Below are 23,939 nucleotides of genomic sequence, written 5' to 3' on the forward strand. Positions count from 1 at the left end.
TGATATTCAAGCAGTTGTAGTAAACAACATATACTAATTGCAATAATAATTTGTTCTTTTTCAAAAAAAAAAAAAACTAATTGCAATGTGATCGTTATCAAATATCAATAAACATATAAGAATTGTAATCACATGGTGTTGCTGAGAGCATATATTACAAAAATCTATACCAACTTGTTGATTTTCTCAATTAAATTATCAAAAGTAATATCAAAAGCATCTCGAAACCTATCAAATTTAGCATTTGAGTCTCCATAGACCAAACCAGGCAAAAGATGATGAACAATGTAACTTCTCATATCCTCTCTTTGCCTAGGAGTCTTTGTCATCAGTTTCTCAACTACATTTACTCTCTTTTCCTTCACATCTTCTTGGTTTATATACACAGAGTATCTCTTATGATCTTCCGGAAGATGCCACGCATACTGATAATATGCAGTGTACGGATCAAAGATCACTGGGATGCAACCGGAGATTAGTGAATCGAAAACGGATTTCCTCGTTGGACTATCTCCTCGCGGTTGTAGACAGAACTCAGAGTCTTGAAAAAGATTAATGACATTCTCAGGCTTATCACAACTTCCATCAGAACAGTTTAATAACCGGCATTGGTCGGAAAACAATGTGCATTGATCGATTAACGTTGAGCGGATGCTACTGGGGTCGCCGGGTCTTGCACCTCCGGCGAAGCTAATTAGATTACGGCGAGGTTTGCTAGTCATTTTGTCCTGCCAGCTGGTGATATCATAGTCCGTTTTAGGGTGGAAATAGGTCGGATGTGGGATTGCGATGTCGTTGACTTCCCATGGATGTCTCTCAATGAGAAGCCTTGTAGGGTTTTGCATATCTTGTAAGTCAAGGAAACTTGAGCCCCAAGAGTCCTTATTTCTTCTAAAATCCCAAGAAATCTTTCCGAGGACGAAGACATGATCTTTGCCGGCGTTTCTCTTCCAAGATTCCTTCGATCCAAGCCATTTCAAAACTTCAATCCCCAACCGGTCTTTCACATCATTAGAAACATTCTTGAAATGCCATCTCAACACATCAAAACCGCCATAAAAAGGGACATAAAAAAGCTTAGCTTGGCTTTCTTTGTAAACCCTACAAGGATGCTTTAAAACCCTAGAGTGTAATATCGGTTCAAGAGCATATTGATGTGTCCTAAACCAACCTTGACCAAGATTCTCTATTGCTTCTCCAAAACCATCATTCTTGAAAAACTTACACATGTTAGTCCAAGGGACCATATCGATGCAATCAACCAACAAATCTCTGTTGAATTTAGACGGTATTTCATAAACATAAACTCCTTTTCCTTCACATGATCTTGATTTTTCGATTTTATTTCTAGTCGATATCCATGATCTTTGTACCTTGAGATACTTTGTCACTGCCCTTAACGCGTATCCCTCTTCTTCATTCTTAGGTTTGATGTAATTATCTTGTTCTTCCACTGATTCCTTCTTGGTTTTATGATCTTCACCGGAAATAACATTCACACCATAACGCTTGGTATCATCACCGGAAACTTCATAGCCAATTTCCTCATCTTTACTGAGAACATCACTTTTAGTAGTAAGATTGGTCGACATCTGAAAAACGGGTTTAGAATCAGCCGTGAGACAGTAAGGATCGTTGAGTTTCCGAGACAACACACAGATATGGAGGACGTTGTCGGAGATTAAGGTGGTAAAAGATAACCACAGATATATAAGAAAGAAGAAGAAAATTGTGAGAAATGTTAGATAGAAAAGGGATCTGAAAAAGATAGAACAAAGATTGTTACAGAAGAAGATACGAGGTTCTTCTGTCTTCTTTGAGGATTTTGACTTTCTCTTTGAGAATGATACTACCATTTTTCTAACTCTAGTCACTTTCTGTTTGGATTTGTTATTAATTTCTGTGTTTTCTTATCGAGTTTGGTTTATGCACGCTATCTTTATATAACGTGTAATCTACACAATACACAAACGAGGTGTGGGGTAATCTTTTTTTTTTTTTGTAAGCTGGAAGTGGGGTACTTAATCTTGCATAATTAGTTTTAAATATATCACCCAAACTTAGCATATAAAGTTATGTAGATAAACAATAGTTGATTTAACTTTAATTAATTAGATTTTGAAAGACGCAAGATTTAAACTATCCAATCTTTATTACTTTAAAGTTATTTTGTATATCCTTTTCACTTCTTTTTTTGCTAAGTTTTTAACATTTCCAACTTAAAAATTATTATTGATGAGTGGATCTCTTATATATTAAAGTTGGTTAATTTTCGATGTTGAACATCAACGCACTCATTTGAAAAATGGTTTTATCGGCCTATCTCGAACCAAATCTCACTTGATGATCTTAAAGGCTTTTTAAGTTTTTTTTTTGGACTTCTAATCTACATCAGTTGACAATCAATGAATGGGAAAAAGTTAGTTTAACGCTAATTCATCAATTTATTATTATAATTACTCTAATTTTATTTTAATTACTAGTTTAACTTTCATTTTCTATTCCTAAGTCTTTTGTTATCAAAAATAATAATTACGAAAATGTTATTATTCACATACTTATTTTGTCCACCTTTTATATAGACACAAATATTTTTCTTTGACTACAAACTTATCTTAAATTCCATAGATTTAATCTGATTTCTACAGATTTGTTTTGATAAATTTCTCATGTTTGGTCACAGATTTATAAAATTTTATAGCCTTAACTAGATTTAGTTTCTCTCGCCACAGATTTACTTACTTTTTGACAGATTTATATAAGATTTGGTAGATTTGTTTTCTTGACCACTAATTTACGTATTTTGACAGATTTATTTGGATTTTGACTGATTTATTATCCATTGACCACAAATTTACTTAATTTGACATATTTAATATGGATTTGATAGATTTGTTTATCGTTTGACCATAAATTTATTTAATTTTAACAAATTTAATATGAAACTAATCCTTTTGAGCTAGGTTGTTAAACGCATATAAAATTCCGTTTAAATAACTTAGTGAATAAATCTATATGAATGTTAATGCTTGTTTAAAAGTAGTATATATCGATACTCATATGAGAGTTGGAATTATAGGATTAGACATTTCACTAGACTCGCAGCGGAAGCTGGATATCTTACTAATTAAATCTAAGTTCTAGCACAATTTTTATCACATCGTTAACATCTATAAATTATAGTTATGATTGTCTGCATAAAACCTTTGATTTTCTTTTTGAGGGTAAAATATCACCAAAAGAGAGTAAAAGTGTTGAAACTCATTATTATGATATCCAGATCAATCTTTTTAAAATATGGCTTATACGACATAAATGTTCTAAATTAATTAACATTTTTAAAAACTTAATATAAATTAGCCTAATCGGTTAAATTAAGTAACACTGTTAGCATAAATTCACAAATTTGTCTATTTTGTTTTGTATATCTAATTTTGATAATACATAAAAAAATTATAATTAAAATCTAAAAATTAAAATATTTCATATGAATATAAAATATATATAAAATCTATTAATAAAAAATTAAATTTTAACTTAGATTTCAGATAATCCGCCTAGTTGCTACCGTAATTTCTTGAATGTAAGCTCAAATCTTTGAAAAGGTCAACGGTGAGAATAAGATTATTGAATAATAAACGTTCTAAACCGGTATGAGTGAGCTGTTTATTAGATATCGGAAAGATTGACAATTCGGTTCGGTCTAATAATGTACACACAAACGTCCGGAACCGGTACATTTAAACAGGGCAGGTGGAACAAACATAAAGGAAGAAACTAGAAAGAGCAGATTTCACGGTTCGGTTAACTTATAAGGATAAATAAGATTGACGATAGAACATCATATACATAAAACAAGTGATCTGCCAAATCTAGGTCTAAGGATCTGGTTGGCCTGCAATTGCATCATCATCTTCATTGTCATCAGAACAATATTCCTCTTCACTTAGTTCTTCATCGCTAGACTTATCTTCTGAACCTTCCCCTGGTTTTGCATACTTGTCACAGTATTCTGAAACCGAACAAAAGCCAAACATCACAAGCAAAATGAACTTTCAAAGCTTCCTTAAAATATTGTAACCATGCAAATGCCTAAACGTATGGTTAAGTCTCTGAACAACCATATTGTTATTCACCTCTTTAGTTAAGTAGACCAAAATGATTCTGAACTTTAGTATGATCAGAAACTATATCCTCATCATAGACGGATTGCATAGTGTATAATCAACTTGCAAATCGTTATATAAGCTACGAGACTTGCTAAAATTCAGTTCTCAGGTAACCAAAGAAAAAGTTGTAATCGACTGGAATAAAGAAACACAAATGATTCAACAGGTTTAAAGAATGGTTTTCTCAAACAAGTTCAAGATAATAAATATTTGATGTCACATCAAAGAAAATAAAAAACCTTCAAGAAACTAACAGTTTTTTTTTTAGAATTTAAACTTATCGCCTAGAACAGATTGGAGTTACCTTTAACTCGTAGTTCATAAGTAGGGCGGTCACGCATCATCAAAGCAGCAGCTTCTCCATTCAAAGGATCAGATGGGTTTGGATACAAAAGAAGCTGAGGAAGAAATGTCTCAAACACATTCACAAGGTCTGAAGATTAAAAAAAGAAAGAAAACAAATCCAAAGCATACAAAGTTAAAACCAAATCTTCAAAACAACAACAATTGGATCATTTAAATTTGGCACTGACCAAACATAGGACTCCAAGTCTGGTTGATCACATCTAAACAAACAGAACCGGACCTGCACCAGCAAAAAAAAAAAAACATGTAGAAGATTCTCTCAAGATGAGGCAGTGTCCAATAGTAATAAAAGATAATTATAAAAATGAAACTGACAGTTCATCAACGTTAGGATGATAAATCTTGGTGATGAAACCAACAGAAGGGGATTTGTAAGGATAAGCATCTGGAAGCTCAACCCTTATCTTCCACACTCCTCCTTCATACAGACCTATCAACACACACCAACAGATCAGAACAGTGACACTAGTTTGGCAAAAATTTCCAGCAGAAGCACCAGTGATTGATTAAAAAGAGGAATCAAAGATACAGAAATAAATAATTATAAAAGAGGATGAAAATATTACTGTCTTTGGGACCGTTGAATTCAACAAAGAACTCCTGCATGCCATCGTTGATCGTCTCTACTTTATAATCGCTCATCATCCTTCAAACAATATCAATATCAAAATCAAAATTAACTCTCTTTTTTTTTTCTGAAGAAACTCACAATCAAAATAAAAAAGGAGTGAAAGTTACAGCTTCATCATATCCATTTCTCTGCGTTTGCTTGGCGAAGACATCTCTTTTCTCTTCTTCTGGGTGTCTTTCTTCTTCCGGATTCGAGTTGAGATGATGGAAATGATTTTTTTAATTTTTTAGTATATTTTTCTTTCACGAACGCCCGATGATGAAGTGAAACGAAGACCCTATCCTTCCTTTATATAGATCGGTCGATCGAACCCTTCTTCTCTTCAGTGAAATGTTGTGATTCAGTTTCAGTTTTTTTTTTTTTTTTGCTTTTCAAAATTTACTCTGCTAAAGTAAAAGTACAATATTTCATTAATGTTTCAGCTCAAGTTTACATATTCAATAAATAGTATTCATTACAGAATCGAACCACGCCTTTAAGACATGTACGTACGTGTCAACAAAATATGTTAGCTACTGTCTATTGAGTAATTTAAGTGAATTTTGTTTTGTCTCGTTAACTTAACTTAGCATCCCAATAAACAAATTCAGACAATCAAATTCTACATGTTTTCGGGATGTTAAGTAAGATAATATTAAAAATACATACCCACTTTTAAACATTTTATCCTATTATTACATCCTCACGTAACAATTAAAAAAAGAAAAAGCAAATAAACACTAAAATAAACCCCAATCCATAATAAAACTCAATATCAGAGCTCGATTTTTTTTTTTTTTAACCCAAGAAAAAAAAAATCAAACCCAAATTGGAACCATAGCGCCTAAAAGAACCTCTAAGAAAAACAAGGATGAACAAAATCACAATACAAGAGCTTCGTTTTTTTGTTGTTATTCACAGAAGCGGATCTTAAGGCATAATCAAACCCCTAAATTCTTATCTTAATATTCTTTTTCTGTAGAAGACTTAAAATGTCTGTACAAGCATCTATGTATATAACCACTGATGTGAATATGCGACTTGTGAATCAAGAACGTTACTCTAGTGTATTCTCTTACCATCTATCTTTTCTTTGTTCAGATACAGAGCCAAAACGGTCTTGTAAGCTATGATGGTACTTGCAGGTTGCTAGTCGAGGGGAGAGTCGAACACCATTTCCTGCAAAACAAACGGATCCTCACTAAGACACATCCCGGGAAGTAAAACGAGTATGTCGGGGGCAGCAGCGCAAAACGTACCTTGTTGCAGACGGGGCAAGTTTCACTTCTCTCCATCCATTCTAGAATGCAAGCCAGGTGAAAATGGTGGCTGAGGAACACCAATGGCCACATGGAAAGGAGTAGGCAGTGGTGGTGGTATATAAGCATCGGGAGATGAAGTCTCTAAGTTTGTGTCTACCACGACAACACCAGAGGAGAGTGTTTGAGCGGAAGATAAAGGAACACGCTCTTCTGTTGCTCTCGGATACTGCAGAGACAAAGACAAAAAATAAAAACTTATTATTTAGTAAAACAATTATATCTAGTGATAAGGAAATCATTTCCCATATGATGAGACTAACGTAATAGTAGGGAGGTCCATTATCAAGAACAGCTCTTCGTGAAGAACAACAACAGCAACCTCCCATGTCTCTTCTTCTTCTTTTTTTGTTGTCTTTATCACAATTCAGAAAACCGAACAGTCTTCATCATATGCTAACCTACAAAGGAGTGTCAATAAATAAAAGAAAAAATTACATTCTGATTTCCATTAGCATCTGCAACAAAAAAGTAACAAGCTTTGTCGTTTTCAATATCAGTTTCAGCCAGCAAGTAGCAAAAAAACATTTTCAATTAGAGTGAGTGAGTTTTATACTAAAACGCAAAGCCAGTAGCAATTCAGCTCAACCAGAAACACAGACAGAAAGAAAGCAAAGAGCTTCACTGAGAGCTTCAAAGGTACAACGAACGTTTCACAATCCCTAAGATCCGTAAAACCCCTAAAAACCAAAACCTTATCAAAACCATCAGAATCTAAGCATCAGTAGACAAGACGGAAACGGATCTAAACAGTCGAAACCTATAAGAGAATTTCACATGAAATCAAGGCCAGAGAGGGAGATAAACCTCAAACAAACAAACAAACGATCACTACAAAGGAAGATCAAAAGGAACCGATCGTCTTCGGAGTCGAGAATGTAACATCCCGGGCCCGGCCCAAAAGGGAACTCAAGTGCAGGAGGCCCAAGAAGAAGAAACCCTAGACATAACCCCTCCCATTGCTTATAAAAGGAGAAGTTCCCCTAGGGTTCAGCCACAAGAGAGACAGCAAGCGAAGCCCTGCCCGAGCAGAACCCCGCCGCCGCCTCCGCCTCAAGCCGCCGCCGCTCCACCTCCGGCGAAGCCAGCCGCCAGCCGCCCGCGAAGCCCTAGCCGCCGCGACCGAGCCCCTAGCCGTCGCCTCCTTGATTCAGTTTCGTGCAAGCAACTGAGATCTGAACCCTAAAGGTAAACCTAAGATCTCTAGTTCTAAGTCATTGGAAATGACAGATCCTAAACCCATCTCTCTCTTGTGTGAATCCAATTCTCTAACCAGATCTCGAGAAGTGACTGTTTCCCAAACCTAGATCTAGACCTACTTCTGCAAAAAGCTAAGGTGAGGACTTGCTGTGAACTTGTCTCATGTTGAGTAACCAATGGGACTTAGTCCTTTGTTAATCAGATCTAGATCTTGTGTGTATGTGTGATATGTTATGTGATTGATCTTGTTTAGACGGTAGTACATGTTGAAGTGATAAGAACATAGGCATGTAGGGTGGTCAAGAAATGATGATAAGATGATGAGACGTGTTGTGAATGATAAGTGAAAGATGTAAGAATAAGTACGAATAAGGGATCATATAGAGAGTCTAAGGTTTGTAGGTGGGGTAAGTAGTCCACGCTAGGTATCCATAGGAGATGTGGCGAATCCACATGAATATGGAAGCACCCATAGGAGATGTGGCGAATCCACATGAATATGGGGTAGAAGCCTAGTGGGGGGCTACCCACTGAGGAAAAGAGGAAAAGAGGAAAAGAGGAAAAGAGGAAAAGATGAAAAGGATATGCATTGTAGGGTCTTTAGTTCATGTCGGGTAGTATGGGATTCTGTGTAATAGATCTTATTAGCTCATGACTTGTGATTGTTTGCTCTTCCTGAGCTGAGTTCGTGGGTTCCTAGAACCTGCCCTCACTGAGTATTGTGTACTCACCCCTCTTTTTACAGGTATGGCCGAGAGGGAGCGGGAGTAGATGTCCGTATGGTGCAAGTGTTTTCTCGAGTCTTTCATTTTGGATTCTTTTCTTTCAGCCATTTCTTCTTAAGTTTTATTCGACATTCAGTTTTTAGTTGAGTTCGGTTTTATGTCAGACAGTTTGAGTTTTAATAAGAGCTTTTTGAACGAAAAGGTTTGAGTTAAAGTATTTGATAAGGTTCATCGGGCCAAGGCCGTTACAATTGGTATCAGAGCCAGGTTAAACCCACCCGGTGCTGTCCCGGGTGGGTAGGGAAGGGTCGGGTAGAAGTAGGAAAACCCGGGTTTCAAAAGAACTTCTTCCGAACGTCTTTTTAAGTATTTCAAAAAGGGTTTCAAAAAAAAAAAAAAAAAAAAAAAAAAATGCACCACTCGGACGGAACTCCTAGCTCACTCGGTGGACAATAGAATTTGAGTAGAACCGTGGCTAATACTCCTTCACTTGTCCACAGGATGCCTCCCAAGAATGCCAGAGTTGCAAGGCCAGCTGCGGCCAACCTGAGAGCGACACGACGGGTCACCAGGTCCGCGTCTCAAGCCTCCAGCGAGGCAGAAAGCCGAAGAGGGGGCGCGCCTGAGAATGAGAACCCAGTGGAAATGCCGAACGTGGCGAATGCAGCGCTCCTGGCAGAACTGCAAAGATACCGCGACGCCTATGGGGGTCATCTGCCCAATGGTGAAGCCGCCGCAGATGCGGGGGACAACCCCATACCACCTAGGGCGGCCCAGAATCCGCCACCACCGCCTCCACCCCCGGCAGCGCCTGCGGTGGTGCACGCCCCCGGACCCAACTACTGGGACATGCTGAGACACATGAAGAGTATGCAGACGGAGTTTTTCAATGGAAAGGCCGACGCGATTGTGCGGATAATTGGAGACGTCAACTCGAGAGGAACTTCGCTTCTGCAAGGTGCCCACCGGAGTTCCGTAGGGACCTGGCTGCTCACTACCTTAAAGACGACGCACTAGTGTGGTGGGACGAAGTGGTCGAAAGGTCACACGGGATACGACTGACCTGGGATGATTTCCTGGAGGCATTCAATGGGAAGTACTTTCCCTTAGAAGCCATGGACGCGATGGAAAGCAAGTTTCAGGACATCCGTCAAGGGTCGAGGAATGTACGAGACTACGGGGACGAGTTCAACCGACTTCGGAGATTTGCGGGTCACTACCTGAGTGATCACGACTTAATCCGCCGTTTCCTCAAAGGTATGAGAGTGGAACTGAGGAATAGCTGCAACGTGAGGGACTATCGTGATGTCCATGAGCTGATTGAGAAAGCCGCAGAACAAGAATCAGGGCTCGAGGAAGAGCGAAAACAGAACCAGAACTCCCAGAACCGGGGTACCAAACGGCCCCGGGATGCACAACCCGCGGCTGAGCCTGCTCCGTTAAGGCCCGCATGTGAAAGGTGTGGACGATTCCATGCAGGGGAGTGCAGGATGGGAGCATGCTTCACCTGCGGCGAGCGCGGACATATAGCGAGGGATTGCCCGAAGGATAGACAAGGCCAACGCAGGCGCTGTTACCGCTGCGGCCAGGAGGGACATCTGGCGTGGGAGTGCCCAACACTCCAAAGAGGAAACGCGGAAGGGGCACAACCCCAACAGCAGAGGGGGCAAGCCGCGGGGCAAGAGCGTACGCCGTCGAGGGTCGCGAAGGAGCCGAACCGATCGCGGGTACGTTTGATTTAACAATACGATTATGTTATATGAAAAGAACTGTAGTAGTCGTGTAGCTTAGCGTTAGTGTTGTGTAGGGTCTGTCGCGGTCGGAGGAGTGACAGCGTTCACTCTCTTCGACACCGGGGCAACTCACAGTTTTGTAAGCCCTAGACTTACGCGTGAGTGGGACTTTAAGGGGAACTTCAACACCATGGTGACGGGAGTCGAGACGGCAGGAACAGAGAAAATGGCCACGAGGGGTAGATATGAAGAAGTACCGGTGATCCTCGCAGGTGTGAACTTACCCGGAGACCTGCTGGAGTTAGAACTGGGGCGTTACGAGGTGATCTTGGGAATGGATTGGCTAGCACAACACAGAGCAGTGGTTGAGTGTGCCAAGGCATGCGTTAGGATTCCGCTTGATGGGAGGCAAATCGTGTACAGAGGAATGAGAACTAGGACCGGAATAACTGTGGTGTCGATGGCCCATGCTGAAGAAGCAATCCGGAAAGGAGGAGAAGCCTTTTTAGCCACTATTGAAATGGTGGGTGAGACCGAAGCGCCAGATCTGGGGAGTATCCCTGTAGCAGCAGAGTATGCCGATGTGTTCAAACCACTACGCGGACCCCCACCTCAACGAAATAACGCTTTTACGATTGAGCTAGAACCCGGAACCGCACCGGTTTCCAGGGCCCCCTACCGTTTGGCGCCTGCAGAGATGGCTGAACTGAAGAAACAACTGGAAGAACTAGTGGAAAAGGGATTCATACGTCCGAGTAGCTCGCCTTGGGGGGCGCCGGTACTCTTTGTAAAGAAGAAGGATGGGAGCCTCCGACTGTGCATCGACTACCGGGGATTGAACAAAGTTACCGTTAAAAATAAGTATCCCCTACCCCGTATAGACGAACTTATGGACCAGCTGGAGGGAGCCACTTGGTTCTCGAAGATAGACCTTGCTTCAGGTTATCACCAAATCCCTATTCACGAAGAAGATATTAGGAAGACAGCTTTTCGTACCCGGTACGGACACTACGAATTCGTAGTAATGCCCTTTGGACTGACGAACGCGCCGGCAGCATTCATGGGGCTAATGAATGATATTTTCAGAGATTATCTGGACCAGTGTGTGATTGTCTTCATCGACGATATCTTAATTTACTCCAAGAGCCGGGAGGACCACAGACGCCATTTGGGTATCGTACTGGACAAGTTAAGGGAGCATGGGTTATATGCTAAGCTTAGCAAGTGTAGTTTCTGGCAACGTAAGATTGGGTTTCTGGGTCATGTGATCTCCGAAGCAGGGATAGCGGTGGACCCCGAGAAGATCACCGCGATCACGAAATGGCCAACACCAAGTAACGCAACAGAAGTACGAAGTTTCCTCGGGTTGGCGGGATACTACCGCAAGTATGTTTTAGGGTTCGCCACAATAGCCAGGCCACTCACCCGCCTTACGGGCAAGGAGGTTAGGTTCGAATGGACAGAGGCGTGCGAGGAGGGATTCAAACAACTAAAGGACATGCTGACTAGAGCCCCAGTACTGGTCCTACCTAGACCAGGGGTGCCATTTGTGGTCTACACCGACGCCTCCGGGATCGGAGTGGGGTGCGTACTCATGCAGGAAGGAAAAGTGATCGCCTACGCGTCCAGACAACTGCGGAAACATGAGTCTAATTACCCGACACATGATTTAGAGCTAGCGGCAGTGGTATTCGCATTAAAAATCTGGAGATCGTACTTATATGGGGAGAAGGTACAAATTTTCACGGACCACCAGAGTTTGAAATATGTGTTCACTCAAGGAGATCTGAACCTACGGCAGCGCAGGTGGATGGAACTACTAGCAGATTACGATCTGGTCATCGATTATCACCCCGGGAAGGCAAACCTGGTGGCAGATGCCTTAAGCCGAAGGAAATCAGACATCTCCGGAGCAAGGGAAACTCAGGAACTTGCCACAGCCTTATCAAAACTGCACCTCTGTGCGACGACCGTGAACGAAGAGGGCGCCGGGTTAGAGGTTGTGGAACAAGCCGACCTGCTGAGTCGAATCAGTAAGGCCCAGGAAACGGACTCCACACTCCAAAAGATGGTCGACAAGGAGGTGAGCGGGTACCGTACGGCTGGGAATGGTACCATCCTGTTTAAAGGCCGAGTGTGCGTACCACAGGGAGGGAACTTGAGGGACGAACTACTGGCACAAGCTCATCAATCACGATTCGCAATTCACCCGGGACGGACAAAAATGTACCAAGATCTGAAGCGGTACTACCACTGGGAAGGAATGAAGAGAGATGTCGCTTTGTGGATAGCCCGGTGTCAGACCTGTCAGCTGGTTAAGGCGGAGCGCGGAGTTCCAGGCGGACTGTTGCAGGAGTTACCCTTACCACAATGGAAATGGGATATGGTGACAATGGATTTCGTCACAGGGCTACCGCGGACCACGAAAAACAAGGACGCTATATGGGTGATAGTAGACCGCCTGACAAAGACGGCTCATTTTCTACCTATACGAACCACCGATAAGACGGAGGACTTAGCACGCGAGTATCTGAACGTCATAGTGAAGTTACATGGGGTACCGGTGAGCATAGTATCTGACCGGGATCCGAAGTTTACTTCAACTTTCTGGCAGGCATTTCAAAGAGCATTGGGAACCAAGGTTCGCCTTAGCACCGCGTATCATCCACAGACGGATGGACAATCCGAGAGGACCATCCAGACACTCGAGGATATGTTGAGGGCGAGTGTTTTGGAATGGGGGGGTAAATGGAGCGAATATCTACCGTTGGTGGAGTTCTCTTATAACAACAGCTACCATGCGAGCATCGAAATGTCCCCGTACGAAGCATTGTATGGGCGACCCTGTAGGACCCCCTTATGTTGGACCGAAGTGGGGGAGAAACGAGATATGACCCCCGAACTAGTTGGAGAAACGATCAAGCAAGTAGAACTCCTCAGAGACAGATTGAAAACGGCTCACGACCGCCAGAAGAGTTACGCCGACAAACACCGGAAGAGACTAGAGTTTGCGGTAGGGGATGAGGTGTACTTGAAAATGAGAACTTTTCGAGGGAATGACCCAAACCGAAAGTTGAAAAAGCTGAGACCCAGGTACATGGGTCCATACGTGATAAAGGAGAGAATCGGTGCAGTCGCGTATCGTCTGGTACTACCGCCGGAACTATCAGATTTCCATGACGTGTTTCACATCTCCGTGCTACGGAAGGTCATAAGAGAGCCTGAGCTGATCTTGCCGCACCCGCCTAAGGATGCGCAACGTAACTTGACCTTGGTTAGCAAACCCATAAAGATTATGGAGGAAAAGGAAGTAAATAACCGGGGACGAAAGGAAAAGATGGTTCTTGTACGATGGGAGAGGGATGGAATCCACGAGGATGTGTGGGAACATGAGTCGCACTTGAGGGCTAACTACCCCGAGATCCTTGGAAACGCGGAGCGGGACCAGGAGGAGGTCCAGAATTCGGGGACGAATCCTTTTCTAGTGGGGGAGAATTGTAACATCCCGGGCCCGGCCCAAAAGGGAACTCAAGTGCAGGAGGCCCAAGAAGAAGAAACCCTAGACATAACCCCTCCCATTGCTTATAAAAGGAGAAGTTCCCCTAGGGTTCAGCCACAAGAGAGACAGCAAGCGAAGCCCTGCCCGAGCAGAACCCCGCCGCCGCCTCCGCCTCAAGCCGCCGCCGCTCCACCTCCGGCGAAGCCAGCCGCCAGCCGCCCGCGAAGCCCTAGCCGCCGCGACCGAGCCCCTAGCCGTCGCCTCCTTGATTCAGTTTCGTGCAAGCAACTGAGATCTGAACCCTAAAGGTAAACCTAAGATCTCTAGTTCTAAGTCATTGGAAATGACAGATCCTAAACCCATCTCTCTCTTGTGTGAATCCAATTCTCTAACCAGATCTCGAGAAGTGACTGTTTCCCAAACCTAGATCTAGACCTACTTCTGCAAAAAGCTAAGGTGAGGACTTGCTGTGAACTTGTCTCATGTTGAGTAACCAATGGGACTTAGTCCTTTGTTAATCAGATCTAGATCTTGTGTGTATGTGTGATATGTTATGTGATTGATCTTGTTTAGACGGTAGTACATGTTGAAGTGATAAGAACATAGGCATGTAGGGTGGTCAAGAAATGATGATAAGATGATGAGACGTGTTGTGAATGATAAGTGAAAGATGTAAGAATAAGTACGAATAAGGGATCATATAGAGAGTCTAAGGTTTGTAGGTGGGGTAAGTAGTCCACGCTAGGTATCCATAGGAGATGTGGCGAATCCACATGAATATGGAAGCACCCATAGGAGATGTGGCGAATCCACATGAATATGGGGTAGAAGCCTAGTGGGGGGCTACCCACTGAGGAAAAGAGGAAAAGAGGAAAAGAGGAAAAGAGGAAAAGATGAAAAGGATATGCATTGTAGGGTCTTTAGTTCATGTCGGGTAGTATGGGATTCTGTGTAATAGATCTTATTAGCTCATGACTTGTGATTGTTTGCTCTTCCTGAGCTGAGTTCGTGGGTTCCTAGAACCTGCCCTCACTGAGTATTGTGTACTCACCCCTCTTTTTACAGGTATGGCCGAGAGGGAGCGGGAGTAGATGTCCGTATGGTGCAAGTGTTTTCTCGAGTCTTTCATTTTGGATTCTTTTCTTTCAGCCATTTCTTCTTAAGTTTTATTCGACATTCAGTTTTTAGTTGAGTTCGGTTTTATGTCAGACAGTTTGAGTTTTAATAAGAGCTTTTTGAACGAAAAGGTTTGAGTTAAAGTATTTGATAAGGTTCATCGGGCCAAGGCCGTTACAGAGAATCTCGAAATCAAATGAGAGGATTTTCACCTTTTTCGCACGAGAGAAACCTTTTTCGTCCTCCTCTGCTTCTACGCTACACTTGTTTATCGTGTGCACTTTCGAAATGGGTCTCTTCTCTCATTTACATAATATTAATTGCCCACTTAATAAATTAACTAGAGTTTCTGCGCGGATGATTGTTTAATTTTTATTGTTTAAATTTAATATCAATTATATACTCCCTCTGGAAAGTAGATTTTCTATATTTTTAAGGTATTTTTATATATTTTTAAAAACATTAATTACAAATATTTGGATTGATTAGATTTAATTGGTGGAAAGTAATTAGAAAGGGTATAGAAAAATTAATAATAAATTAAACTGTAAACATTTTTTATATTATTAATAAGCATGAAATCTCTAGAAAATTTTACTTTCGGAAAAAGAAGTAGTATTATATATCTTTATATAGTGTTGGTTTTGATCCGCATTTTCGAAAATTATTAGTATCATAAAAGTACATGGTTTAGAAAAAAAATATTTCAAAATGATTCACTTTTTGTATTTCCAATACACGTTTTAGCCAAATATTGCTTTTTTAAAGAGTTTTTATATCATACCAAAAATTAGAAACATAATCAGATTGCAAAAAAAAAATCAGAAATGAGAAAAGTTTTAAAAGAAAAGAAAATAAAATTTGTGAATTCGATTGAAAAAAAGAATTCATATGCAGAGTGAAGAGATCACATTATTTTTCACGTAACTCTAACAGTTTCACTCAATTGTACGTGTTTTTATTATATTTATCAATATATTTTATAAGAAAACACATGTTATTGGTCATAGACTACATCAATTTTACAACATGCCCAACAATATTGATACGACGCCCAATAATTTTATTTACATTCTTATAGTATGGTCCAACAGTTATGTATGTTAATAAGCCCATAATATTTGGTCTAACATAATTCAAAATTTAATGTTTTATATTATTTTATTTGGAGGAAAGACTTTGGAAGAAAATGTTTTCTTATAGTTTTATGTGGATGATATGCTATTAGCTACTAAAAATATGAGGAAAATCTAGAAATTGAAAGAAATCTTGAAATCAGAATTCGAGATGAAAGACTTAGGAAAGACTACTCGCATCTTAGGAATTGATATCATCCATGACAGAAAGAAAGGAGTTCTAAAGCTTTCACAAGAAAAATACTAGAGACAAGTATTGAAGAACTTTAATATGGAATGAGCTAAACCGGTTGTTACCCTCGATTAGCTTTCAGCACAAATTGAAAAGATTAACTGAAGCAGAGATCAAGGAGGAAGGTAACTACATGGACAAAATCCCCTATGCTAATGCAGTTGGAAGCCTAATGTATGCTATGATTGGATCATGACCTGATTTAAGATTTGCTATCTGTCTGATTAGCATATACATGTCTCAACCAGGAAGAGCGTACTGGGATGTTGCCAGATGAGGTTTCAAGTATCTAACAGAAGCATTGGATGTTTTTTAACGTTTAATAAGCAGGATGAGTTCGAAATAGTTGGTTATAGTGATTCAGATTATAATTCTGATTTGGATCGCAGTTTCAGCTTATATTTTTCAAGCTGGGAGAATATTGTCAGTTGGCGAGCCACAATGCAGTCTGTAGTTGCATTATCAACCACATAAGCTAAGTATATGGCTCTCACTAGGACAGCTAAAGAAGGTAAATGGTTAGTGATGATTTGCGGTGAATTGGGTTTCGATTTCAAGCGCTACAAGTTGTACTATAATGCACAAAGTGCAATATGCCTAGCTAATAATGCATTTTATCATGACAGAACAAAGCATATGGATTCTAAATACCATTTCATCCGGGATAAAGTTCATGAGGGTTCTGTTAATCTAATCAAGGTGCATACTACTCTAAATGCAGCTGATTTCTTGACGAAGTGTTTACCTGGTCCAACGTTTCAAAGATGTCTGGAGCTGGCCAAGATCCTCGCCTGATAAGGTGCGGTGGAGCTTGAGGTGTCTTTGTCGGTTTTGGTTACCTTGCAAAGAAAGAAAAATCAAAGGGTCAGTACATGAGAAGGAACCCGATTAATTTAAATCGTGTGGTTGAATACGATGAAAAGAAAAGTAGAAGTTTACTTACTCTGAGTATGTGGAGGATCGGGTAAATCGATTGGACGCATCCAGAAGATTGGTGAAGATCTTCGGTCATTTGGGTTTTGTCAGCATCTTGAGAGGATAAGACGAATGGTTACTCATGGATCTAAGTGAGAAAGAGAAAGGAGGGTGTAGATCGGGAGCAAGATCTACGGTTACCTTAACTCGGTGGTGGAGCTGAGTGGTTCGACTGGTAAAGGTCAAGGAGATGGAACTGAAGCTTAATCATCGGAGAGCTGTCAGAGCTGAATGGGTTAGGTGGAGCTCATGGCGGAAATGGTTTCTTTAGAGAGATAGGGTTTTGCATCATGAAGAAGAAAAAGAATGGTTTTCGGACAAATGAACTGACAAAGGTGGAGATTGTGAGTGTTTGTCGTGTTTCATCGGATCTGGACTGATTCAGTTAAGCCCATTAGATGAAAGCGTCGTTTAGTCGAGCAGAAGCGAACTGGATTTGAACTGGACCGTCTTTGGCATCTGAAAAGAAGACAGAGCACATAAGTGATACGACGAAGTATCGGATCAAACTGGTTAAAATAATAAAAGTTGGTATCGTTATAGAAAATGGTAGGTGGCCCATTATGGGATATATAAAGGCCCATATTTGATATTCTAACTTGTTATAAATTCTCGGAGCTTGTCTCGCCCGCGCTTAACTACCCGAATCCAAATCAGAATCTCCACCAGCGTTTCAGCTCGCTTCGACGTATAACTTACTCGGCCGCGGTTTTCCTTTTGTAATTTTGAGCCTTGACGGATTGATAAGAAAAAAAAACAAAGCGAGAGGGTTATCTGAGAATCGAATCGATCAATATGGGAAACGGTAATCTTCTGATTTTTTTTAGTGAATTATCATCCGGCAGAAAATAAATAAATATGCGAACAACACTTGTTTTAATTGTTCAGGTGAAAGAGGACGATCTAGCAAGAAGATGAAATACGGTGGCAAGGTTCGTTCGAATTAATTTTAAAAAATCCTCTTCCTCATTGGTAAATTGGTTCACTGTATTTTCTTTTTATTGTTCAAAGATGAAGAACATCCAAAACCAAGAATACTACATGGGTGATGATGATGCATATGAGGATTCTCGTGATGGTAAAAGCTTTCTACATCTATTTATTTTTTATTTATTTTTTGAATTATACGGAGGTATCCTGCCCCCACATAAATGGTTCAGACTAGTTACATGTTGCCACGTGTCGGTTTTTTTGTTTCTGGCGATGTCGAAATGTTAATTTTCCAGTGGTTATCTGGTAGTTTCACTGTATTGAATTTTTTATTCTCAAGTTAATCAACACCCGGCCACAACTCCTGTTTACTTCTATTTATTAATGTGTATGTTGCATAGTTACATTTTGAACAGAGTAAAGAGAGGGTGATTTTGCAGGTGAAGGAGAGAAGATGAATACGGATTTTAGCAAATTGGAGTTGAAGCCCGATCATGTGAACAGACCTTTGTGGGCTTGTGCTGACGGCAGGATTTTTCTGGAAACTTACTCTCCTCTCTACAAACAAGCTTATGACTTTCTGATCGCCATTGCTGAACCCGTTTGCAGGTCCTCTCTTCGTTTATGTTGTGTTGCGGTTATATGGTTTTGGAGTTATTTTCTTTTGGTTTATTTTTTCAGGCCACAGTCAATGCACGAGTATAATTTAACACCTCACTCTCTGTACGCTGCTGTTTCCGTTGGTCTTGAGACGGAGACTATCATCTCTGTTTTGAATAAGCTGTCTAAGACTAAGCTACCCAATGATATGATTGATTTCATCAATGCTTCTACTGCCAACTACGGCAAAGTCAAGCTGGTTTTGAAAAAGAATCGTTATTTTATTGAATCCCCATTCCCTGAGGTAAGTGAGTTCACAAGTCTTGTCCCTCTCTTTTCTCTGGTCTTTGTGTATTTGGGTATTGGTTTCATTTTATTTTATTTATTTGTAATCGAGTGCAGGTGCTGAAAAAGCTTGGCGATGATGGTGTTATAAGCAAAGCTAGATTATATTCTGATGTACGTTACGTTGAACTACTCTTCCATTTAGTGCATCTGTGTGTGGCAGAGATATACATATACTTTTAAGTTCTTGGAACTTAGATTAACCTTTTGCTAGCCATATGGTGGTGATGGATTCACGATCGGCAAAACAAGCGGTGAACTTGAAGCAGGACCTGGGGAGCTGTTGAATGCAGCAGAACTGGCAGCAGCTGCACAAGAGAAAGAAACTCACTCATTTGAGATAGACCCTGCCCAGGTAAATTTCCTCTAATCGTGAGTTTTTTTTTGTTTGTTTGTAATGTTCGATGATCTTTACTTATTCATGTGTAGGTGGAGATTGTGAAGCAGCGTTGCTTGCCAAGCGAACTGAATTACCCTATGCTAGAGGAATACGACTTCAGGAACGACAACGTTAGTTTTTTTTTTTTTTTTTTTTTGAACACGAGAATTAATTAATTAGACCTCCAACCAAAACTAGTTGGGGAAAGCAGAGTACATAGCAGATTTGGCTAAAGTATCAGCCATAGAGTTTTGTGATCGCGGAATGAAACTAAAAGAAATGCGAGAAAAACGATAAGATAGAGCCTCGATGTCCCGAATGATTCCGTAGATATCAGCCGAGTGATACTTCGAGGAGATGGCATTGATGAGTGCCTGACGGACTTGATGCAGATTAAAGTGATTCCAGCGTCGAGGGCATGGAGGAGGGCTGACCGGATGGCGAGTGCTTCAGCCATCAGAGGTGATGAGATGTGTTCAAACATACGGGTGCCTTGTAGAGTAATAGTCTTCTCAGGTGTTAGGACATACCAGCCACACCCTGCTCTGTTCGTGGACGAGTGCCAGAGAGAGTTTAACAATCCATTTTGAGTAGGGTGTAAACGACTTAACCATTTGAATCTTTAACTATTAAGAAGTAGGGGGCATAGGATTGAAGCCGGAGTGATCACACCACTTTCCCTCTGTTTAAGTCGGCTCTGGTTTAGTGGATAATAACATCATGCATCAGTTAGGTTCTTGTTTTTTCCTTCTTGATCATCTTTAAGTTATAGATTATAGAGTAATAGTCTTCTCGTGTTTCAAAAAAAAAAAAAAAAGTCTTCTCAGGTGTTAGGACATACCAGCCACACCCTACTCAAACTGTCTCGATAAGGGCGCCAGAGAGAGAGTTTAACAATGTAAACGACTTAAACAGAGGGAAAGTGGTGTGATCACTCCGACAACGTTAGTTAAAATACACTTTAAGCCTTACAATATATGACGTGCACTTACATGTTCATGACTGTTAAATAACTTGATGGTGTCTATCAGGTGAATCCTGATCTTGACATGGAACTGAAGCCCCATGCACAACCGAGGCCATACCAGGAAAAAAGTCTGAGCAAAATGTTTGGGAACGGTATTAACTAACTGCATACCTCCTTTTTTGTTGCCTTCTTAGTAAAATTCCTTCATGCCACATTGACTGATCTAGAATCTTTGATATAGCAGGAAGGGCAAGATCTGGGATTATAGTGTTGCCTTGTGGTGCTGGTAAATCTCTAGTTGGTGTTTCTGCAGCGGCTCGTATTAAAAAGAGTTGTCTATGTTTGGCGACTAATGCTGTCTCGGTGGATCAGTGGGCCTTCCAGTTCAAGTTGTGGTCTACTCTAAGAGATGACCAAATATGCCGTTTCACTTCCGATAGTAAAGAACGGTTCCGTGGAAATGCTGGTGTTGTTGTGACAACCTATAATATGGTTGCGTTTGGTGGTAAACGGTCTGAGGAGTCTGAGAAGATCATTGAAGAAATGAGAAACAGGGAGTGGGGTTTGCTGCTCATGGACGAGGTAAATAAATAGGTTCATTGAGAAGTTGTTTCCATTATTAATAAGCCCATGAATGCACTCTAAGAGTTATGTTTTTCTTTATAGGTGCATGTGGTTCCGGCCCAAATGTTTAGGAAAGTCATCAGCATCACAAAATCTCACTGCAAGCTAGGACTTACAGCAACCCTTGTGAGAGAAGACGAAAAGATTACAGATTTGAACTTCCTCATTGGCCCGAAGCTATATGAAGCCAATTGGCTAGATTTAGTTAAAGGAGGCTTCATTGCAAATGTTCTGTGTGCTGAAGTATGGTGTCCTATGACCAAAGAGTTCTTTGCAGAATATCTCAAGAAAGAGAACTCCAAGAAAAAACAGGTACGTGGCATATGAGCCACTTCAGTTGAGAATATCTTATGGCATATGAGCCACTTCAGTTGGTCTGACATGTCACATGTGCATATATCTTGTCTTGTGGTATCTGCAGGCTCTTTATGTAATGAACCCTAACAAGTTCAGAGCCTGTGAGTTTCTTATTCGTTTCCATGAACAACAACGTGGGGATAAAATCATTGTCTTCGCAGACAATCTTTTTGCACTTACTGAATATGCAATGAAACTTCGCAAACCGATGATTTATGGTGCAACCAGGTTCGTTACACACTTTTTGCGTGATTCATTCAAATTAATAAGTGATGATAGTTAGTTCCTCCTGTTTTTTTTGTTTAATCTGTAGCCATATCGAACGAACCAAAATTCTAGAGGCGTTTAAAACCAGTAAAGACGTGAACACAGTCTTCTTGTCAAAGGTATATTAGCATTTGTTTATTCCATGTTCACTAATGAACTTTACAATTAATGGGTTGGTTTCTTTTTTTTTTTTATAATTTCAGGTTGGTGATAACTCCATAGATATCCCTGAAGCTAATGTGGTTATCCAGATTTCGTCACATGCTGGTTCTAGACGTCAAGAGGCTCAGCGTTTGGGTCGTATTCTTAGGGCCAAGGTTTGGTTTTCGATATTCTCTTGCTCATCTCGTTGTGTCTCTCCTAGTTCCTTCTTAAATTTGTTGGTTGAATCCAAGATAAATAGTTTATAATTTGTCATGATGAAAAAAAAAAAACAGGGTAAAATTGAAGATAGAATGGCTGGTGGAAAAGAAGAGTACAATGCATTCTTCTACTCACTTGTTTCTACAGATACGCAGGTATATCAACAAAGAAATGTTTATGATCGCGTGAATGCTTAAATCCTTTCTCTAAAATATTTGCAGGAAATGTATTATTCAACGAAAAGACAGCAGTTCTTGATCGACCAAGGTTATAGCTTTAAAGTTATAACAACAAGTCTTCCACCACCTGATGCTGGTTCAAGCTTAAGCTACAACAGTCGAGAAGAACAGTTATCCCTTCTCGCCAAGGTTTGTCCCACTGCTCACATTCCACATTTTAAAAGCATCCATGTAGTAAGTTAATGTTGTTAGTTGTTTTTTTTTTTGTATGATCCACACAGGTGTTGAACGCTGGAGACGATTTGGTTGGCTTAGAGCAACTAGAAGAAGACATAGACGGAAAGGCCCTGCAAGCTACGAGACGAAGCAGGGGAGTGATGAGTGTAATGTCAGGTGCAAAAGGACTTGTGTATCAGGAATTCAACTCTGGCCATCACAAATCTTCTGGTCAACAATTCAAGAAACCTAAAGACCCTACAAAACGACACCAGCTCTTCAAGACACGATAACGGTTACGTTTAGCCTAACACACACATGTTCATTTCTTTGCTTGTTACACGGGCAGAGTTAGGAATTAACTTTGAGGATGTGTAGAATTAGAAGAAGCAACTCTTTGTATGCATCAATTGTTCATTTCTCCATTGATTTTACAACATGTTGCAATTTCATCATATATTTGAGAGTAACCACCTTAAACTCATTCAACCTCTTTGAAACACTAATTTTCAAGTCTTTTCCTTCCTAGCCAAATAGTTTGTGATATGGTTGTCCATTTGCGAGAAAGCACTTTGATCTTACTGAATGTTAAATGACTAGTGAAAATGATTGTATATGGAAGTTAACGCATGAACTAAATAGCAATAATATTTTCTGGATTACTATGCGATTGAAATACTTTAACATTGATACGTGTATGGACCGTAGTGAAAAGCGTGTGTCGGTAGTAGCAGAACTTCGTAGTGAAAAGCATTATTTTTTCCTTTATTACACTAACTAGATTTTTTAACCGCGCTACGCGCGGATAAGATATTATATGTATTTCTCGATTCTAAAAAAATAATGCATAATATTGTATTACATTATTTAAAGAATATAAAATAAGACTACATAACATAAATATATTTTTAAAATTTTCTTTGTGGAAATCATTATGTTATTTGATTGTTGTACTTGATTCAAATATTTACATAGTTATTTGTGATGGATGAATAACTATATTTTTATTATCAGTAAATAATATATATATTATATAATATAAGAAAAATAAAATTATTTACTTTTAAAACAAACTTGTCTCATGTTGGAGACTCGATTATAGACATATCATATTCGAATAAGACACTTTTACAGTTATCAATCTTCTTAACAGTCAAGAAACAAATCTGAATATCAAAACATTATCTCATACAATCTCTTTGTGGAATAACTGCTCTGAAGAAATTGAATTTAGGCATAAAAAATGCTGAAAATAATGTGCAGATGTGCTATCTAAGTGAGCTTTATAAAGTACTACTATTCATAGTTCATGTATCATTTAAGTCTATCATTTCTTAAACATCTTGAAATAACTGATGCTAATTAATAATAAACTTTTGGGTGAAAAAAAAATCAAATTTGTCTAATTATCGCTTAAATATTTTATTAATATTGTCTAAGAAGCTTTCAATTGATATCATAGTTTAATTTTTATTAGTTTTTTTTGTTAATTTTAGAGTTTTTTGTATTTAAGATTTTTTCCATATTAAGCTTATATTTCTTTCACATAATATATATATGTCATAAAAATTACCATCAAATCAAATTTACTTATTTATTATTTTGTTTTTAATGAAAATACACTTTTTAAAT

General features: G+C 39.7%; 5 protein-coding genes across 6 annotated transcripts; 2 read left to right on the top strand and 3 right to left on the bottom strand.

The window, feature by feature from the left end:
- Window positions 1-94: 94 nt before the first annotated feature.
- On the bottom strand, window positions 95-3,417 carry LOC103850215 (probable xyloglucan galactosyltransferase GT20). Its single transcript, XM_009126932.3, has one exon. The coding sequence runs from the start codon at window positions 1,854-1,856 to the stop codon at window positions 165-167; it is 1,692 nt and encodes a 563-aa protein (XP_009125180.1). The 5' UTR covers window positions 1,857-3,417; the 3' UTR covers window positions 95-164.
- A 215-nt stretch (window positions 3,418-3,632) lies between these two features.
- Window positions 3,633-5,554, bottom strand: LOC103850216 (ubiquitin-conjugating enzyme E2 4). Its single transcript, XM_009126933.3, has 6 exons — window positions 5,274-5,554; window positions 5,102-5,181; window positions 4,851-4,965; window positions 4,703-4,755; window positions 4,474-4,602; window positions 3,633-4,012 (listed from the first exon to the last, which is right to left on the bottom strand). Exons 1-6 carry the CDS (start codon window positions 5,315-5,317, stop codon window positions 3,879-3,881), a joined length of 555 nt encoding a protein of 184 aa, XP_009125181.1. The 5' UTR covers window positions 5,318-5,554; the 3' UTR covers window positions 3,633-3,878.
- A 740-nt stretch (window positions 5,555-6,294) lies between these two features.
- RZFP4 (uncharacterized LOC103850217) lies at window positions 6,295-6,793 on the bottom strand (the record flags this gene model as incomplete). The annotated part of the gene is given in 4 exon segments (NM_001302051.1): window positions 6,295-6,324; window positions 6,405-6,467; window positions 6,469-6,633; window positions 6,728-6,793. Coding segments are annotated over 4 exon segments (324 nt in total), but the record flags the coding sequence as incomplete, so codon positions are not given.
- Window positions 6,794-9,504: 2,711 nt separating this feature from the next.
- On the top strand, window positions 9,505-10,131 carry LOC117126847 (DNA-binding protein HEXBP-like). Its single transcript, XM_033276004.1, has one exon. The coding sequence runs from the start codon at window positions 9,505-9,507 to the stop codon at window positions 10,129-10,131; it is 627 nt and encodes a 208-aa protein (XP_033131895.1).
- Window positions 10,132-17,668: 7,537 nt separating this feature from the next.
- LOC103850219 (general transcription and DNA repair factor IIH helicase subunit XPB1-like) lies at window positions 17,669-22,799 on the top strand. 2 transcript variants are annotated; one of them, XM_009126937.3, is made up of 17 exons: window positions 17,669-17,885; window positions 17,969-18,012; window positions 18,092-18,158; window positions 18,451-18,619; window positions 18,692-18,914; window positions 19,013-19,069; window positions 19,170-19,310; window positions 19,385-19,465; window positions 20,366-20,453; window positions 20,546-20,883; window positions 20,968-21,237; window positions 21,347-21,510; window positions 21,596-21,668; window positions 21,753-21,866; window positions 21,987-22,067; window positions 22,134-22,280; window positions 22,373-22,799. In XM_009126937.3, exons 1-17 carry the CDS (start codon window positions 17,876-17,878, stop codon window positions 22,598-22,600), a joined length of 2,295 nt encoding a protein of 764 aa, XP_009125185.2. In that variant the 5' UTR covers window positions 17,669-17,875; the 3' UTR covers window positions 22,601-22,799. The 2 variants fall into 2 exon arrangements, with proteins under 2 accessions (XP_009125185.2, XP_033131094.1); XM_033275203.1 differs by having other exon boundaries at window positions 17,674-17,885; window positions 18,451-18,914.
- The last annotated feature ends 1,140 nt before the right edge of the window (window positions 22,800-23,939 follow it).

This window comes from Brassica rapa, chromosome A07, assembly GCF_000309985.2.
Source record: "Brassica rapa cultivar Chiifu-401-42 chromosome A07, CAAS_Brap_v3.01, whole genome shotgun sequence".
Lineage (NCBI taxonomy): Eukaryota > Viridiplantae > Streptophyta > Magnoliopsida > Brassicales > Brassicaceae > Brassica > Brassica rapa.